The sequence below is a fragment of the Martes martes genome (genome assembly GCF_963455335.1).
Source record: "Martes martes genome assembly, chromosome: 5".
NCBI classification, from domain to species: Eukaryota; Metazoa; Chordata; class Mammalia; order Carnivora; family Mustelidae; genus Martes; species Martes martes.
Genome location: NC_137892.1, coordinates 165,622,201 through 165,642,059, shown reverse-complemented (window position 1 = coordinate 165,642,059; position 19,859 = coordinate 165,622,201). Strand labels below are relative to the sequence as shown.

General features: G+C 52.2%; 2 protein-coding genes across 3 annotated transcripts in view; one reads left to right on the top strand and one right to left on the bottom strand.

Annotated features, from left to right (window-relative positions):
• Window positions 1-1,694: 1,694 nt before the first annotated feature.
• CCDC127 (coiled-coil domain containing 127) lies at window positions 1,695-10,452 on the bottom strand. The gene is made up of 3 exons (XM_080803576.1): window positions 10,222-10,452; window positions 8,625-8,755; window positions 1,695-2,924 (listed from the first exon to the last, which is right to left on the bottom strand). The coding sequence occupies exons 2-3, from the start codon at window positions 8,743-8,745 to the stop codon at window positions 2,230-2,232; spliced, it is 816 nt and encodes a 271-aa protein (XP_080659702.1). The 5' UTR covers window positions 8,746-8,755; window positions 10,222-10,452; the 3' UTR covers window positions 1,695-2,229.
• The window catches only part of SDHA (succinate dehydrogenase complex flavoprotein subunit A), a 29,064-nt gene continuing 19,530 nt past the window's right edge, over window positions 10,326-19,859 (top strand). Inside the window, exons 1-3 of one of the 2 annotated variants that reach the window (XM_080803574.1) lie at window positions 10,326-10,483; window positions 16,743-16,832; window positions 18,014-18,175. In XM_080803574.1, coding sequence (XP_080659700.1) covers window positions 10,421-10,483; window positions 16,743-16,832; window positions 18,014-18,175 — 315 coding nt within the window. In that variant the 5' untranslated portion in view covers window positions 10,326-10,420. The remainder of the gene's footprint in view (window positions 10,484-16,742; window positions 16,833-18,013; window positions 18,176-19,859) is intronic. The other variant, XM_080803575.1, reaches the window with a different exon arrangement.

Here is a 19,859-nt window from a genome sequence, read left to right as displayed (position 1 = left end):
GGCTTCCCGCTGAGCAGGGAGCCCGACGTGGGGCTCGATCCCAAGACCCTGAGCTCATGACCTGAGCTGACAGCAAACACCCAACTACTGAGTCACCCAGGTGCCCCTTTTCCTCATTTTTTTTTAAAGATTTACTTATTTATTTTTCAGAGAAAGAAAGAGAGACACAGAGCATGAGGGAGAGGGGGCAGAGAGGGAGAGAGAGAGAATCCGGGACACAGGGCTCAATCCCACAACCCTGAGCTCATGACCGGAGCCAAAACCAAGAGTCGGCTGCTCAGCCCACTGTGCCACCCAAGGGCCCCCGAATGTCCCCCCTTTTTCAGACAAAACCAAGGGCAAAGCATTAGGTGGCTTATCCAAGGGTCCCTGGAGAGTCCGTGGAGTGCCAGAGACCAAACGGACGCCACTCTACATGGTAGAAACAACCAGAAACTTGTTGGTTCAGATTGACCTGAGTGAGTGAGTTTTGTTTGGATCAAGTGGGGACAGTAGAGCAGAAAGGTGACCCGAGGAGCCGTTGGAGGAGAAAAGCGTGACACTGTCTTGTGCAGAGCACGGCAGCTAAGAGCAGATCCCGGGGCGCGGACCCCAGCCCCACGGGGGACCTCACGGTCATTGAGCCACTTCCTCGTCTCTGAAATTGCTCCAAAAATTAAAAACCACGTGAGCCTAAACCACGCGGATCCACGGGCTGAAGTCCTCAGCATTTTGGGACCCAGAGCAAACCCGGCTCTAACAAGATTCCCCTACAATTAGGAAGTTTTCGTCAGCTTAGTATTTCTAAGTGCGTCTCCCTGCCCCAGGCAGGCGGCCCGGGGGGACACAGGGCTCCGAGGCAGGCGGGCCTCCATGCAGCTGCTGCTGGGCCACTTGGTCCCGAGCAGCTGAGTGACCGGGAGCTCTGGGGCCGTGCGCTGCTCAGCCTCTCCTGACTGCAGGCCTGCTGCCCCACCTGCACGCAGAGGCCACGGGCCTTCTGCAAGCCTGCTGCAAGGCTGGTCCCTGGGTGGCACGGGGAACCTGGGTTCGGGGAGGAACCCCCAGCCACGGACCAGTGAGGGCAGCCCACTGTGTCTAAATGTGCCGTTTGAGGGGATGCCGGCTTTCCTTCTGGGAGTCTGCAGAGGATACCCACGTGGCCAGCCGTCCACACCAGCCCCGGGCTGTCTCTGGGCGCCCCAGGTTGGGGACAGTTCACACACCTTGCTGGTGGTGGGGGCGGTGGGAGGGGAGCACTCCAGTCCCAGGACCCCCTGGGAGAGGATTCTGCAAGCGGCACAGGCTCCTCACTCGGCCCCGCGTGCCTTTTCCTCTGCTGATTTTCTCTGAAGATTCTACTGATTTACTTGAGAGAGCGAGCGAGCGAGCCGGGGCAGGGGCAGGAGCAGAGGCAGAGGAACAAGACTTTCTGCCAAGAGCAGAGCTCCCCAGGGGGCTCGACCCCGGGACCCTGAGATCGTGAACTGAAGCAAAGTCAGAGCCACCCAGGTGTCCCGTTCTCTGCTGATTTTGCTGCACATTCTCCCCACTGGGCCTGCAGGGGTGATATGTGAGAGGCTGACCACCTCAGCTTTGTGAAAAATGGGCAAGTGCCTACCTTTGATCAGTTTGGGCTAAAATGGAGATAATCTACGTAAAAACATTTCATAAAGAGTAAAGTAGATTGCACACGGAGGTGGCACTGTTGCTTTTAAATTCAAGAATTTTTTATTATATATCATTGCTGATCAATAAAGTATTTTGCCTAAATACAGACACAAGCCAAATCCCAAACCCGTCCCAGGTGCCGAGCGGATACAAGAAGCACTTTCTCTCCCTTGGGTGGGAGAGATGCTCATGCCAGCAGGAGACCTTGATAACGTCTCTATCTTCTGTCGTCCTTGGGCAGTTCAAGCCACTACCTGACAACTTCTATTTATAATTCTAGGAGAGAGAGAAGTCACTGGAGGAAAAACAGAATTTATTCAGGGAGTGACAAAAACAGACCGAAAACCACTTACAGTGAGGATCGACACCGTATCTGACTTTCTCGAACACAGTCCCACCCTACAGCGAAGGCAGGAGGGTCTCTAATACTGCTCGGCCTCACACAAGGCCACAGCTGCAAGAAAGTCCTCCGGGAACCTGCATCCTCAGCAGCCGACGAGGCCCAAGGAGGAGACCCCGGGCCCGCGCGGACGGGGCGGGAGAGGACGCAGCCCCAGCGCGAAGGCGGCCCCGGGGGCCTCAGGGCGTCGCCGGCGGCGCGCGGGGCTCCGGCCAGTCCCCCAGGACGGCTGCCTCCACCCGCCGGTGCTTCCTCAGCTCGGCGCTCAGCTCCCAGTACCTGAGATACAGCCACATGAGCCTGCCGTTCCGGCGCCGGCCGGTGTTCCAGACGCCGCCGCAGTGGGTGTCGTGCTGGAATATGTCGGCCAGGCCGGCCGCCATCTGCAGCTCCGCGGCGACCGGGTCCGCGGACGCCCGGACCAGCAAGTTCTTCTCGATTTCCAGCCGCCGGCCGCGGGGGAGGACCAGGCTGCAGTAGATGCTCTGTCTTTCCGTCAGAGCGTCCTCGAACTCCTTCAGCACGAGCCTGGCCCTCCGCTGCCAGTCGTCCTCCTTCTCCAGGAAGCTCAGATACGCACTTCTCAGAGGCCGCGACTGTCTCTTTTCTTGCATGACCTGAGCCCGCTCCTGTTCCAGAAGCTTCCTTTCTTCTACCAACTTGCGCCCCTGAGAGATAAGGGCTTCTCGGTAACTAGTCGTTCTGTTTTGTTCCTTCTCGAGTTCCAAAGACAAGTGAGCCACGGCACGCCGGTTTTCTGAGATCACCGCGTGGTACTTGGCTTCGAGATCCCGCTGGAAAGCGGCTGTTCTCTGACGGTACGCTTCTCTCTCTTTTTCTATTTCTTTCTGGGACTCCCTGGACCAAATCCAACCTGACAGGGATTCATTGGGGGAGAAAACACACTTAATGGAAAGTCAGAGGTGAGGTTTTGTAATCCTGATTTTGAAAAAACATAAAGCAGCTAAGAACAGCATTTCAATAAAATCTTAAGCCCTGAAAGGTACGGATACCATTTTGTAGGAGACCACATATTAATCAAAATTCTTAGCTTAAAATCAGATAAGGGCTCCCAAAGGACAACAGGGCTGCTGACATTTCCCCTTCCAGCCTCCTCATCATCTACGGCTGAAAAACATCTACCACTGCTTTCTTTTGCTCTCAAAGTCACCACAATGCCTGCTCCGGCCACAGTGCCCCACGCCCTTGTGCCAAGGTCGAAAGGGCCACCCTGCCGTGCTTCCTGGAAGGTCGGCTGGTGATTACAGAACTGAGTGATTGCAAAGTGCATGCAGACTGGCCTGCTCATCCTGCTTCCAGTCTGACAAGGGCACATAAAAATCGGGGGGGGGGGGGGATGTTCAAGCTCCAGACACGGTCAGGCTCCCGTTCCCCAAACCAGGGACACGCGACTCTCGGAAACGTGGGACGGACTGAGGAGCAGCTGGGCCTCTGTCCTCTGCTACGTGGAGAAATCCAGTGCCGGGGAGGCTCCTTTTCCGCCCCCAACGCTCAAGGTGGTGTCCTAGCCATTCGGGCTCCCCCACCCACGTCCCCTGGGAGCCGCCCTCCGAGGCGTACCTGCGTGTGCAGGAAAGTCATTTCCACTTGAGTGCTGGCACCGCCCCAACTCTGTAAGCGTAAGACCAAACGCATCCCTTCCTCAACGGAAAACGGCGTCTAGTCCTACGGGTAATGGAAACTCGAAAGCACACGTCTGCATCTCCTCCCCTCACTGAAGCGCACAGACAGGGGAACTGACCGCGCGGGCAGCAGTCCCAGTATCACTCGCTAAGCACTGAGAGGTCTGTGAGAGGAAAGAAGGACGAATTCGGTCTGGGGTGCGGTCGGGGTGGGGCCCACAGAAGAGCTGAATGGGCACGAGTCTGGCAAAACAAGCAGCGGCGGGCAGGAAAGGTCCCTCTAGCCAGAAGGAACAGGGACAGGAGTGGGCATCGCGTGTCCCGAGCAGACCGCTCCCTGGACTCGGTACAGGACTTCCAGCGAGGAGCGAGGGCACATCCTGGAAGTGAGCAGCTGCGGAACGGCAGAAGTCCTCATCGGCTCTGGGAAGAAGTGGACGATCAGAGGTGGGGGCAGGGGCGGCAGGGGCAGAGGAGGCCCGAGGAGGCCACTCCCACCTGAACCCAGGGATGATCTAACGGAGGTGCCGCACCGACACGCAGAACAAGTGGCGACCGATCCAGGACACACAGAACCGCACGCCAGACCACACGGCCCAGGCTGTGCCTACGGGAAGTCCACTGAATCAGGGAGGCCTCCAGAAAGAGGTGGGACAGACACAGGGGAGATTACCGCGGAGGTGTGCAGAGGAATGCGTGGGAGCAGAAGGGAAAAACCTGAAGTCTGGGTCTGATCCTGGACAGCGCTGCCTTATGACTCTGGGCAGACACAACTGTGCACAGCCAGTTTCCGAAGGCAGAGAAGAGGGGGGGCTCCTGCTTTGGGGGCACGGAGCACAAGTACTCTTTCCTATTCTTCCCACCCCGCAAACCCTACATCGTAAGTAGGATAAACACAAGGGGGCTCTTAAAGGGGGAGAACCTCGGGCAGACCGGCAAGGGAGCTGGGGGCCTGAGGAATGCTATGGTGGGGAATCACCTGGGGTTTCAGTTTGCCTCATACTTTCCCGACCTGGAGCTGAAATGCCAGCGGGGAAGACTTTCTTTCAAAAAGCCCCAGCACAGGTCTGCTCTCTCTGGTCAAGGGGCCTAGCAAGACAGGGAACTTCAACAGTAACTACACCGTTCGGGCCAAGCAGCACAGTCCCTGGGGCCCCGTTCCCAGCCAGTGGGCAAAGGCCGATGGGAGCCCCTCCTGTTCCCCTGGGAGTGGTGTCAGAGGTGGCCAACTGGGGAGCAGAAACCAGACCCTCCTACCTCTCCTAGCTAGGGAGCATCAGTGGACACCTGGGGGAGCTGCACCCCCACTCCTGCCCAGAGGTGACGAGGGGACCCTTCCTCTTGGTGTCTGGGGACCAGAGGCTGAGTGGGGAGCCTGGGCTTCCATCCCCACCTGGGAGTGAGGCCGCAGCAACACCCTCCCTGCCAGAGCCCCAGCCACGAAGCTAGTTGCAGAATGTCCCAATAAAGGTCAGCCTCATAACACAATGCCCAAAACACAGAGATTTCAGTCGAAGCTCACTTGTCATACCATGAATTAGAAAGATCTCAAACTGAATTTAAAAAGATAACCAGTAGATGCCAATACTGAGGGAACAGAGACGTCAGCTTTACCTGACAAAGAGTTTATTATTTTTTTTTTTAAGATTTTATTATTTGAGAGAGAGAATGAGAGAGAGACAGAGTGTGAGGTGGGGAGGGTCAGAGGGAGCAGACTCCCCGCTGAGCATGCAGCTAGACTCAGGACTCGATCCCAGGACTCCAGGATCGTGACCTGAGCCAGAGGCAGTCGCCCAACCAACTGAGCCACTCAGGCGCCTGACAAAGAGTGAAAAGCAGACATGATAATACAAAGCCTAAGCACAGAAGAAGGAGATCCAAAAACAAGCAAAAGAAGGTTTTGAACTGAAAAATACAGTAACTGACGTAGAAAACATGATGCTGAAGGAAGTATGGAGAAGAGAGAACCCTGCAGAAGGGCTGAGTAATAACCCCACGTGAGCAGACCTAAAACCCTGGGCGGGAGACCCGCACAGGTAGTTCTACAACACGTAACAAGGATTATATGCCATTACCAAGTGGACATTAGTTTTTTTTTTTTATTTTTTCATTAAGTTTTTTTAATTTATTCATTTGACAGAGACAGAGAGAGATCACAAGCAGGCAGAGAGAGGAGGGGGGAAGCAGGCTCCCCGCTGAGCAGAGAGCCCGATGCGGGGCTCGATCCCAGGACCCTGAGATCACGACCTGAGCCGAAGCAGACACTTAACCCACTGAGCCACTCAGGTGCCCCTGAAGCCTAGTTTTTAAAGATTTGTTTATTTATATTAGAGAAAGAGAGCGAGACCAAGCGCATGGGAGCAGGGGAGGGGCAGAGGGAGAGAATCTTCCGGTAGACTCCCTGCTGAGCTCAAAGTCAGAGATGCGGCTGGATCCCACGACCCATGAGATCATGCACAACCTGAGCTCCCCACCCCCACAAAGTGGAGATTATTCCAAAAATGTAAGACTGGTACAACAGTCAAAAATCAATCAACATATGTATAGTCTGAAAAAGAAAAATCACACGATCCCGTCAATGGATACAGAAAAACGTGTGACAAAATTCCACACCCACAGGGGAAAAAACTCAAAAAATAAAATAACACTGAGGGGAGCTTCCCTGCCTTCATGAAGAACAGCTATGAAAGCCCACAGCTAACACCGCCCGTAATGGTAAGACAGAATGTTCCTCCCGTCAGACAGGAACTTCTCAGTGGAGGCCTGGAGGTGTTAGCCAGTGCAAGAAAGCCAGTAACAGAAGAGGAAATAGAAGGCAAACAACCTGGAAAGGAAGAAAGAAAACCCAAGTTCCATATGTTATACTGGAAAAAAAAAAAAAAAAGCCAAAAACCAAGAACCTCAAAATGGATCATGGACTTACGTGTAAAACATAAAACTAAACTTTCAAGAAACAATGTGGGACAGAACGTTCAGGGTCTAGGGCTAGGCAAAATGCTCTCAGGAGGAAAAGCACGACCCATGAAAGAAAAAACCAAGACCGGACTTCATCAAAATTAAAACCTTTGCTCTCTGAAAGCCTCCATTTAGAGAATAAAACAAAACAAAACAAAACAAACAAAAATAAGTTGCAGAGTAGAACAAGATACTGGCAAACTAGATAGCCAAAAAAATACTAGAACCTGATACAAATCTGTCAAAACTCAACCCCAAAACACAATGCAAGTAGGAAACGGCCGCAAGACAGGAACAGACACGCCGTGGAGGAGGCTCTATCACCAGCGAACAGGAATGTGAAAAGACGGTCTACGTGAGCCGCGCTCGGGGAAATGGAACAGAAACCAGAACCGGCCTAATTCAAAGACAACGGTGAGCTCGCACGGTGCTGGTGAGGCTGCAAAATGGTCCCAGCACTCCGGACACCGTTTTGGCTTGTTCTTAAAAAGCGAAACGCCGACTCCCATGGAGGCTGAGAAGGGCGGGTGCTTTTTACGATTCCGTGATGTGCACGGCGCCTGCTCCTAGGTCAGAGACTGGGCAGATCCAAACCTGCCCCACGGGTCAGGTCGTGCCACTCAGAAGCTCAGCAGCCGGCCGTCTCGCGAAGCTCTCCCTACCCTTCGCCGCCCGTCGCCTGTGGCCCGGGTGATGAACTTGGTGAGGGAATTGGGAGGCTTAACAGGACTGACTAACAATGATTAATTAGTCGTGAGGCTGGGACAGGCCCTGGGGCGACTCCCAGTTGCATCCGTTTCCCAGACTCTAGCTTTTATGGCCTTTCCTAACAACCTTTACTTTTGAAGTTCTTGCCTCCTTGGACTTCTGGAACGTTGCTTTCTGTCCCTGAGAAGAATCAATGAATATTCTGGATTTTCTTCTTGGTTGTCTTGCTTAGCTAGCATGATCACAGAAACTTTAACCTTTGCATTCCTGTAAGGATTCTCCAAAAATGTTTTACTACACAGTTTAGAAATTACATTGCCAAGAGGCACCTGGATGGCTCTTGGCTTTGGCTCGGGTCGTGATCCCGGAGTTGTGAGATCGAGCCCCGCGTCAGGCTCCACACTCACTGGCGAGTCTGCCTGAGATTCTCTCTCTCCCTCTGCCCCTCCCCACATGTCGCCCCTCCAATAAATAAGTAAACAAACAAAGAGAAATTATATTGCCAAACACGGGTGTAAACCAGCCTTCCGGCCCAGCCAACAGCAAAAGCAGATAAACGAACAGTTAGTAAACGCTCTCCTGCCAAGCCTTCACTTCCTCTACGGTAAGTCTGTTCACCTGAGAAATCCAAGCACATAAAAAAAAGTCTCCATAAAAGTATCTCTGCAAACTGAGAGCAGCTTGTGATTTTTTTCCATTCCCTTACTCAGTTTCTCATACTCTTTGGTGCACCCAAACCTGTGGGATACGACAAAACATAAAACCAATTCCTGGACGCCAGAAAACCATCATGAAGTGGATAATAAAAGCTAAGGGCTGGACTAACTGTAACTGACCCGTACCTGGGACTTCCGCAAAGCGGTATTCAGACCGGAGAGAAGCTGGCCAGGCTGAGCAGAGGTTTTAAGACCGACTCCCTAAACATGAAACACAGACCAAACTGGTTTGTTTACACCTATTTTACTCTTCCCTGTCGGTCCCGATAAGGACGACTGAACCGGGAGCCCCCTTCAGAGCGGGAAGTCTGGAATGGAGCCGGGGCCAGTTGCGAAAGCCCACCACAGCAAGTCCCTTGTTTTGTTTGGCCCTCACGGTGCTTCAGTGGACGGGGACCCTGAGGCTCCGGGGATTAAGTAATTTGCTTCGGACTCACTATACGGGATAACACTAGGATGTACACTTGCATCTGTCAGGGTCCAAAGCCCAAGGTCTTTGGGATCCACAGTTCCAGCCCCCCAAATGCAAATGTGAGGAAAACCATGACTTACGAAAAGCAGCCAATCCCAGCATTGGAACCAACAGGGCATAATTCCATCTGCTTCCATCACCCCCGTCAGCCCTGGAATTAGGTCGGATATTCCAATTTGGGGGGTCATTTAAGTTATTCATGAAGATGAACCTTGAAGTAAATAATAAAACCATTAACCACATAAAACGAGTAGAATACATCTGTCACGACTGTTACCATGTACTTGGCTCAGGTCCACCCACGGGCTGCGTAGCACGGAGCCTTACAGGATGCAAGAGGAAAACACAAGGCCTCAGACACTATCAGGGTGCAGCGGGGGTGGGGGGGGTTCTCAAGGGAAGCACAAGGCCTGTGAGGGAAGGTCTCCGCTACACAGAGCTTCGCAGCGTGGCTGGACACTAGACATGTGAGCAGGAAGGTGTGAAAGCAAACACTGACTGCTTCGGGAAACGACCGACAAGGCCCCGGAGAGGTGTGTTGCCAGGATGGGGACGGTGCTAGGAAGGCTCTCATGCCTCCTGACTCTGGTGGCATTTTCACCGTAATGACAGATGTTTCTGCTTAAAGCTCCGCTGCCTCTCAGTAACCGGGGTGGGGTCTCTTGCTAAAAGGACTTACCGATTTACTAAGAACCTACACTAGGTCGGACATTTCCACCAACAGTGCGATGAGACGGTCAACTCACGTCTCTGTGACGGCAACAAACAATACCCACTGATTACGAAAGCAATGATCGAGGCTAACATAACAAAAAGGAACCCAATTCCATTCTGAAAAATTTTAAGAGGGTTTTCAATAAAGACTTAACACCTAAAAATATAAAACTCCAATTGGCAATAAAGAAATGCCAAAAATACTGGGTTAAGGAATCTGAGGCAACTATGCAATGAGAACTTGGTTATCTGAAAGTACAGAACTGCAGAACTCTCCACACGGTCCACGCAGGCTCGTCCTCATTTCCCGCAGGCCCACGAGGTCCGCGGGCGAGGCCCAGGGCCTGAGGGGACAAGAGGCTAAGGAAAGCAGCCTAACCCTAAAGAAGACGAAGATCTTGGAAACAACCTAAAAAGGAATAAAAGAGGGCGCCTGGGGGGGCTCGGAGGTTAAGCTCTGCCCTCAGCTCAGGTCACGATCCAGTCCTGGGATGGAGCCCGGGGGGCCCTGCTCGGGGGCGCCTGCCGCTCCCCCGCTGCGCTCATTCCGTCCGATCGCGGGGAAAAGTCAAGGAACCAGGAGCGCACGGGGCACCCCGCTGAGCAGGGTCCTCACGACGCGAAGGGAAACGCGGGCCGGAGGCCAGTCTACCTCCCACCGGGCCCCACGGGAGATTCGGGTCGGGGTCGGGGTTATAACCTAAGGTTAGGTTACAACCCTAACCCGGGCGCCCGCCCCCACCCCGCCCCCCGGCCCGGCGGCCTGACCTATCCCAGAGCCACCCCCAGCCCCCGCGACCCCCGGCCACCCCGGAGCCCCTCAACACGGCCCGGCGCCCTGACCTGCTCCGACCCCGACCCGCCCCCGAACTACACCCATCCCCCCGACTTCTCCCTAGGCCGCCGGTCTACGCCGGGCCCGACCCCCGGCCCCTCCCGAACGCCGCCCGGCCCTCCACCTACCGCCGGGCGGGGAGCGCCGACCCGCTCAGCGCCACGACCCGCGGTTCCTGTGCGCAGGCGCAACGCCCCCGCCCCGCCCGCCCGGGGTCGCGCTGTGGTGCGCAGGCGCGGTGTCCCCTCGTCCCCGGCCCAGGCGCGGCTCGGTGCGCAGGCGCAGTCAGGCGCGGGGGCTGGTGGGACCGCGCTCGGGAGGACGGACATGTCGCGGGTCCGGGCGGTGTCTCGGCTGTTGGGCGCCCGGCGCCTGGCCCTGTCCAGGGCGGTGAGTTGGCGCCGCGGGGCGGGCGGGCGCGGGGGCCGAGGTCCCCGGGGCAGGACGGTGCCCGCGGGGCGAAGCGGACGCCGAGGTCCCCCGGCCCCGGCACGGCCTGAGGCGGGTCTGCGGGCCGGCGCGGAGGTCACGGAGGGGTGGGGCCGACCCCGAGGGCGGCCGGACGTGTTCGGAGGCCCGCGGGGCTGCGTCGCGGTGAAGGTCGCGACCCCGCGTGCCGCCCCGGGGCCGCTTCCCGCGCCTGAGGTCCGGGGGCTCGAGGGTTAGCGTCGCCCCGCCCGGGCCTTCCGCGCGCGGGGGGGCGGGTTTGGCCAAGGTCACTCGGACGCGGAGCGGCCGCGGGCGCCCCGGGCCTCGGGGTCCGGAAGCGCCCTCAGACCCGGGGCGGGGCGGGTCGGCGGGAGGCGCGTGACCCCCGCGGCGGGGCTGTCGGCGGAAGCGGCGGCTCCGGGGAGCGCGTGGACCGGCGCAGGGTCGGGCCCGGCTCCGGTGGGCAGCTGTGGTGGGCAGCTCGGGCGCGGAGGCCAGCGCTGCGGGGCCGCGGGTCCCCGCTGGGGCGAGCGCGGTGCGGGGCCGCGGGGGTGCGTTCTGGACCCCGCGCTCCCGGGCCGGGTCTCGGGGCGACGCCTTCAGAGCCCACCCCGCGGGGGCGCGGTGGACGCAGAGCGCTTGGTCTCGGGGCGTGCGGGGCGGAGGCCGCGCGGCGCTGCGGGCCGGGCCGGTGCGGGCGCGGGGGTTAGACGTGCGGGACGGCGGCCGCCGGCGGAGGTCCGCGCCCCCCCAGCCGGTCTCGGTCTCCGGGAAGGCTCGGAGGGCGCCCGCGGGCGGGACGTGGAGGCCAGCGCGGCGTGTTCCGTCCGCGGGTCCGAGCGCGCTGCGCGGGGCTCCCTGCCCGGAGCGGGGCCCCCTGCCCGGAGCGGGGCCTGCCGGGCGCTGCGGAGACGAGCAGCCCCCGCCGACGCCGGCCCCGGTCGTCGTCCTTCACGCTGGGCGGGAGGACCCTGGCGCGGAGCTTGCGGCGCCGTAGGGCGCGCGCCGAACCCCGTGTCGGCTTCGTTTCCAGGCGGTCTCGGTCGGGGCGCTGTTCGCTGCTGCCGCCGCCTTCCCTTCGCGACCAGCGCCCGGATCTGCGCCGCAGCCCCTCGCTCGGGGACGTGTGCCCCGGAGGGCAAGACAGACCGGCAAGACGGGACCCCCCTGGGGCCTGCTGGAAGCCGGTCTTGGGCGTTGAGAGTCTTTTTCTTTCTTTCTTTTCCTTTTAAAAATTTTTTAAAATTTACCTATTTACTACTTATTATTTTATTATTTATTATTTTATTGTGTTTAATATAATTACTTATTATTCGACAGACAGATCACAAGTGGGCAGAGAGGCAGGGCGGGGAGGAGGGGGAGGCAGGCTCCCCGCTGAGCAGAGAGCCCGGCGCGGGGCTGGATCCAGGGATCATGACCCGAGCCCAAGGCAGAGGCTCGACCCACGGAGCCACCCCGGCGCCCCGAAAGTCTTCCTCGTGATGCGGAGAGCTTTTCCCGTCCCAGGCGCTGTGTTCAGCGACGGTTAGGACTGGCAGAAGAGAAGCATCCCGTCGTCAGAACAAAGAAGAGGCGTCTGATCACCGACTCGGAGCTGTGCCTGGAGAGGACGCGATGAACACAGTTCGAACAAAATCCACAGAGAATTTTTCTTCATCTCATTTTTGTTCAAGTCTGTGGTGTTTCCAAGTCGTTTCATACTTACAGCTGCTTTCAAGTTGCAAAATTTTCGAACCTCTTTGGCGTTTGTTTCATTTGTGGTTACCCTAAGGCACTGATAGAATTTGAGACTGTTTAAGCTGGTTTAGGGGAAGGACAAGTACAGCTGAGGACCTGAGGTCGTTGCTGGTTAACCGCCTCAGATGAGATTTCTCAGACTCTTGAAATGGAAATCCAGAGTGCTGGTCTGGAGTAAGTCCGTTTCCTTTCTTTGAACGCATTGTTCCGAAATCGTTGTAACGGTGTATCGAGAATCACATTATTTAGGTCATGGCAGTAACCTTTCATTTTGCTTCTTGGGGTAATTATACTGCAGTGGCATTCAGTTCTGCATTCTGTGTGTTTTTTCTGGTTTGCTTGAAAAATTGTGGCTTGGTTTTGACATGTGATCAGGTTATGCATCTGAGTTTGGAGTCGCAGGGATTTTTCCAAAGGCGCCTTATCTGGGGGAATGTACAAAACCTGGTGCCAGCCAGGGAGACGTGAGTGCAGACCCTGGGTGGACTCCCTTTCCTGTGGGCTTAACGAGGATTCTGTGAGATGACCCGTGAAACCCTTGTGTGATGCTCCTCCGGGCCCCAGCCTGCAGCTGGCAGCCCGTGCATGGTCATCTTCGGAACTGTGTTTTAAGCATCCCTGTTTTAGAAACTTTTATTTTTTTTATAAAAAGAATTACACTTAGTTGTGGGGGGAGAAAAAAGTGAAGGAGTACAGAAAGCTAAAGGAGTAAGACCCGTCTCCTTCCCCAGACCTGTTCCCCGGTGGAATCAGTTCTGAATTATTTCTGTTATTGGCCCCTGGTGTTTACCTCCATTTTTCTAGCTAATACGCAGGTGTATTTTTATCCATTTCGGACATACACTTATGTCCTAGACATAAGACACTCTACCTAAAATGGACATAAGACACACTATGCCTAAAATGAGGATTTAGTTTACACAAACCGTCTTACTTCCCACATCCTCGGTCCTTCCAATGTGGTCACGCAACCACTTTCAGACCCTTTATTGGCTGCTTTTCTGACTGTAGAGATGAGTTTCTTGTTCATGATTGTAGGTGTATGTTATTAGATGAGGACACCCCACTTTGCTAGACTCCACACTTTTCACTGTTTTCTTCCTTTCACTAATTAATTCACCTGTGTTTTCTTGCTTTTCTGCCCCTGAGGGAGAGTTCCTTATTCTTCTCTATGTTGTCCTGTTTGATAGTTTTACTTCAAAAAATGTTAATAACTGGCACAGAAAGAGTTTAAAGACAAATTGGGTTAATATTGGGCTCTCGAAATTGTAAAATTGCTCCTCAGATCGGATTCAGATGAAAAGCTAGTACTCTATTTTCCACAGAGAGATGGTGTGATAATTTGTTAAAGATTTCGTTAACAATAGCTGCCAGTGTTTAAGCCATGTGTGTATGTATGTCTGTCCTTGTTCAGTGTGAACGTTTGAGAAAGAAGAAATGCTTACGGAATCTCACTGTTTCTATTTTATTTATTTTATAGTTCAGCTGAAGCGGGTAAGTTTAATGATCAGAACAAAATAGGATCGATTAGGAAAGCCTGGATGTAAGAGATGCTTTACAGTATAACACATCCTTCCGTGTTGGTTATCGTCACGGGATTTGATACATTTGAGTATTCGTCAGTTTTCTGAATTAAGATTGTACAGGTGGCGGTAAAGGTCTGGAAACAGACAAATGTATTAGTTTACTGATACTCCAACAACTGTTCAGTGATTGTGCTGTTCCTCACTAGCAAGCTGTGCAAAAGTGCACCAAGCGATGTGCACAGGAGAGGTGTGTCCCTCAGTCCTTGTACATCACCTCCAGCACATGGCCTGGGTGATTGGTGTGTCTCATGTTTCACTGAGTGAATCCTCGAAACATCTTCAAGGAAGAAGTGAATGTTGTCTTTGTCTCCAGACTGTGCCATCACATGTATATGTATTTTAAGTTTCTTCTACTGTAAGTCTTACAAACATGTTTGCTTTTCATATTATACCAAGAAAAATATAATACTACAAACGAGAATGGAAGGACAAAAATTGATTTATTGATTTATTTTGCCTTTAAATTCTGTACCACATTTTACTGAAAATGAAGTGATTTTTAATCTGTTGATAAAAGACTCTAAATGATGCTCGGGATGTTTTACAAATTTGGTTTTATAGATTTAAATTCACAACAGGTCTTAACGTACAATGATTTCAATCTATCAGGCACTCCGGAATACAGTGTGGGAGTATAACAGTTACATGAAGACTTCTTGATAGTCCAAGAGGATAAAGACCTTTCTTAAGGGGCGCCTGGGTGGCTCAGTCAGTTAAGCCTCTGACTCTTGGTTTCAGCTTGGGCCCTGGTCTCAGGGTCCTGGGATTGAGCCCCATATGAGGCTCCGCACTCATGCACACTCTCTCTCTAAATAAATAAGTAAACAAACCAACCTACCTACCCACCCACCAATCTTTTTCAAATACGGAAAGAAATTACTGTTTCTACGGTATTAACCCCTAAAAGCTATTCTCTTTTATAGATGACCGTATTATTGTCAGTTTTGTATACGTTTACTTTATAAAGAACGCCCAGAGGAAGAAATTTCTGGCGGTTTTCCCAGATACATACGGCTACATTTTCTGCTGTGCTTACAACAGCTGCAAACTATGGCCCATCCACGTGCAGATTCTTGTGATCATAGGTCTTCATAATTGCCTCCTCCATACACACTTTGAGGTTGGTCAGATTGGTAATCATTCCTGTAGCAGGATCGGTCTCTCCCTGTACTGTCACAACTTTATAATTGTGCCCCTGGCCATTCGGATCGTTGCAGTTCCCAGACAGTTTCAAGTTGTCTTCATTACTTGGGGTTAGAGCCGGTGGGTCTCCTGAGGAAGATGAGGGGGGACAGGTGTGCTGCGTTCATGGCCTCACCTCCCCACTCAGCTGGTGGGGGTGCTCACTGTTTCTGTTTTAGTTTTAGTTTGGTATTGCAAAAGGTACTGTTCTTTGGAACTGTTCCCTTTATGTTGTACTTCATAATATTTTCAAGAACATTTGTATTAAAATTCTTTTACTTAACTTCTTTAAGATGTGATTTTACCAACTTTAAAATTATTCTAAAACAAGAATATTCTTTTTAGGTTTTAAATTTTCTGAAAGAAAAAATTGGCTTATGTCAATAAAAACAAATGTATTTAAAGTTGAAATTGGGGAATTCAAGAATATTGCTTTTATCAGTTCAGATCTACTTAGAAATCCAACAGATTCTTTGTAATGGAGTGTTAGCATTAGGTCAACAATTTGTGTCAATCATTTCGTCTCAGAGCTGGAGGAAGCTTAGAGGTTGGAGGCACCTGCACTTTGCGAGTGGCCAGGCCCTGCAGCCTTGGCCTCGGTCCCTTAATCTCAGAAGGAAGTCTCGGTTCGGAACTGCTCGGTTAGGGTCGGTTTTGCATTCTGCCTCGTTCCCCTTCGTGTATTCCCCACCTGTTTGTCCCATGGAATAATTTTTTTTTTACCCCACAGAATAAATACCGTCTCTTCCAAATGGCAGAATACTTAAAACATCTCTCGCATCCCTTCTGTCACTGTTAAGTGTACTTAATTCCTAAAACTGTTCTCTATGAGATTGCTAAAATTTTATTTTGTTCGTAGTTTTCTAAAATGCAGTCAGCAGAGTGGAAAGACATGCCTCATAAATTGGTTCATATATGTAGGATGTGGCCTCATGTTGGGCTTTGATTTCATTGATCCCACTTTTCTTGAGTAAGTGTTTATAGGGTGGGGCATTTAAGCCAAAACTTGGAGAGTTGTAGGGTTTATCCAGGGAAAGGCCAGAGACAAGTGTCGAGACAGAGGGACGCCACCGTGGAGTTGGGACAGATGAGAGGGGACGTCCCTCGAGCCCAGCACGGATGTGGGGAGTGAGGAAGCAAGACTGTGAGCGTCTCTGGGCGTGGGGTCCTGGTGTTAACAGTGAAGGGCCGATCCCACTGGTGCCCAGGTGTCGCACAACCAGACAGCCTCTTCTAGGAAAGGCGTCTCCCGACAGCTGTCCAGCGCCTCTTGCAGTGAACTGCATGGCCTTGCAGCGGTGTGGTGCTCTAGGGTGAAGAGTCACCGACACATCTAGTAAAAGTGCTTCATTGTTCACAAACTGCCACTTGAGCAAAAACAGATACCTTTCCCATTCTTTATGAAGAACCCTAAATTAAGAAATTAACGTGAAGTTGTTCCTTTTCTTCTCTGGGTCTGTCAGTGTCCTCTTTGGAAACAGACTTCGTTTAGGAGGGCTTTTCCTCGTGTGCCTGGTCCTTGACAGTTACGCCCGCCCTGGGTCCTTAGCCTTTCCTTACCCATCAGGGTTAATTAAGTAGAGGACCCCAGCTAAGCTGTCTAGGTGAAGAGGGAGCACCTGGGTGCTGAAAGGGTTAATGACTTCAGGGGAGATTTTGATGGCTAATCCTTCCTTGTTCAAGACACTTAATGCTCTCCATCTGTGTCTCAGCAGTGGCCAGCGACGTGGCAGACTGGCACCCTCGGTTTTCACTTCGCTGTTGACGGGAATAAAAGGTCTTCTGCTAAAGTTTCCGATTCAGTAAGTTTACAACTTTTGTTCCCTTAAAAATGACATCCTTGGTTTAGAACAGTAATGATCTGTACCAGTTTTCAGTATATTGGAATAATACACAGTTCCTGTTTAAAGGAAAAAATTCTCACTCCAGTGGTGCTCAAATTATTGTTAGTGTATGGTACCTAGTTGTGGTACAGATGTAAGAACAGCCACCAACACTTTCTGCTTGTAGTTCATAGGCATCTATAAACCAGAGTAAAATTTAAGTCACAGCAGCAAAATAATAAAATACAGATAATAGATGAGCCCTTTTTACTGTGACAGATGACACAGGACCATGAAGCCACTCGTGTGCAGGCTCTCTGTGCTTACTGGTCCCGTTCCGTTCTCTGGTGAAGACACATTGGTTCACAGGTCTTTTCTCATTAGCTCCCAGTAGTTACTGAATGCTAGTGGGCACCTTCTCAAGCAAACACAAGCATGGTCCTGAGACAGGGTTCCTAGTCCTCAGTGCTGAGGTGGTTGCCCAGGTGGACTGGAAATGTGCTTACCTAAGGGAGACACCATATTAACATCGCCATGGGAATCTTGCTGATCGCAGGTGGGAAATCATGGTCTACACTGCGCACATAAACGTACATGTGTATATATTGCTACAAACATGAAAAGATAATTTAATAGAAAAGCCATATTTAGAACTAATATTTTGATCGGTGTTGTTTGTTCTTTGCATCTACAGTTCCTTGCTGAGGCTGTCCCTCTTTTTTTCTTTTTCTTTTTTTTTTTTTTTATTTATTTATCTGACAGAGAGAGATCACAAGTAGGCAGAGAGGCAGGCAGAGAGAGAGGGGGAAGCAGGCTCCATGAGCAGGGAGCCTGACGCGGGGCTCGATCCCAGGACCCTGAGATCACGACCTGAGCCAAAGGCAGAGGCTTAACCCACTGAGCCACCCAGGCGCCCCGAGGCTATCCCTCCTAAGCATTTCACCTCACAGTGTGTTTCCCGGGTGCTAGGATGAGGGCTGTCCTTTTGGCAACTGTGTGTTGGCCCTGTCGGTTGGGCTGCCCCCGTCACACACTCTGTGGGGACCCGCAGGGTGGAGGTCCCTCTTCGTCGAAGCCGTTCTCGTTGCCCGTTCCGTTTTCTCCAAGCTCTCGTGCTGCACCCGCGGTCCTTGGTTGATAGGTGAATTGTTCCTTCCCAGATTTCTACACAGTATCCAGTGGTGGACCATGAATTTGATGCAGTGGTGGTTGGTGCTGGAGGGGCAGGCTTGCGAGCTGCGTTTGGCCTTTCCGAGGCTGGGTTTAACACGGCCTGCGTCACAAAGCTCTTTCCTACCAGATCACACACCGTTGCAGCCCAGGTAAGAGAAGGGGGCTCCATTTATGGTTTGGGCACCTGCACAGCCGAGCACAGTCTCTTGCCACAGCCCTCCTTCCTGCCACGCTGTAGCCCCGTTTGTCTCGCCCTGCTCCTTGCACCCGTTTGGCTCACTCACCTTTGAGGGTCTGTGCTCACAGTGCTCACACTGCCTTCACCTCCGGCCAGAGCTGCTTCTGGGGCCTCTTACACTCTTTCCTGCTCCCGTTACACTCAGGTCTTCTTCGAGCACCTGCCTAGACCCCCTCCCCACATCATGGTTTGTCTTCACCATACTCTCCCAACCTGAAATGAGCTTGTCTCCAGACTTGTGCCATTGGCCCTGAATCTTATTGCCACAGCCTTGGTGCAGGCCCCGTTAAATACGATGGTGAGGAGCTCTGGTGATGGCCCAAATGCGTAGGACGGAAGAGCATTGGCCTTCAAATGCTCAGAATTTAGGGAGGAGGATAAAAGTAAGGTGAAATGTTACACAGTGATTTTGTAATTTCGTTTTCTTTCTTGGCACACTGTAGGTAGTATCCCAGTTGAGTATTCCAAAATCATACTGGACTTTTTTTTCCAGTATTTGAAACATTTCCTTATAGAGATAGCAGAGTATATAGTGACTTCCCAGGAGCCAATAAAAGCTGCCCTAATTACTGTTGTAGCCTGTATTCAGTGTCCAGAAACATTCTTCAGGCACATAACTGCCCAAGTAGCTTTGTCCTAAAGTGATGTTTTGTAAACTGAAAAATAAGTAACATATACCTTTGGAGAATATATTATCTAAAAGGAAAAATGGATGTAAACATAAATAATGCAAAATAATAGGGTGTTCTGATAATGGAATGTTAATATAATAAAAAGAGTAAGAAATGGATAACTTGAATATTGGTTCTAGAGAAAACAGGTGTACCTGGAGGAAGGATGAGATCAGCGGGCCTGGAGAGTCCGCAGTGCACTCCCGCAGGGCGCCTAGGTGGCTTTGGCCAGAGCGCACAGCTCCTGATCCTGGACTTGAGACTTTGAGCCCCACGTGGGATTCAGGGATTACTTTAAGAAAACAAAATTGTGCAGCTGGGATTCCAGGAAGACTAGATGTCTGTGGCCCTGATTTTTCCTAGTAGTAGCAGTAAAATAACAGCCTCTGTGTGTGCACCGGGCCGAGTACTTCTGTGTTATTTTGAACTAGGTTTTCTCTGTTCTGCTACTCTGGTACTCCACATTTCTAACTGGAAATGAGTTTGGGTTTACAGTTGAAGGGGGTGGAGAAGGAGGAGGAAGTAATGTAGTAACTTTTGCTGCATGTCTATTACAGGATTCCTGGCTCTGTGCTAGGGACTGTTTTCCTGGGAACTAAACATAATGGGAAATCAAGGCCCAGTAGCGCCAAGTGGGAAAGGGGTTCAAGCGTGGGTTGCTTGACTCAGAAGCTGGGACTGAGGAACAATTGGAAAACGGGGGGAGGTTCTTTGTGCCTTCAGTTGTGAAAAAGAGAGGGGTACTACAGTTTTAAGTTGGAGAGGAACAGTGCAGGTGTTACATTTGTCCTGTACTGCCATTTTCTCCGACTCTGACTTGACAGTAAACACTCCTTTTCCATATGCCGGTAAATACCACTGCGAACATTTCATCATAAAATTATCCCAGATGGATTTGTTGAGTATCTTCTGTGTGCCAGGTTG

Excerpts from the sequence above, each read along its gene's own strand:
- CCDC127 (XM_080803576.1), bottom strand. The coding sequence starts at position 8,745 with ATGAATAACTTAAATGACCCCCCAAATTGGAATATCCGACCTAATTCC. Across the intron at positions 2,925-8,624 it reads GCTGGGATTGGCTGCTTTTC|GTTGGATTTGGTCCAGGGAG; the intron begins GTAAGTCATGGT and ends AATCCCTGTCAG.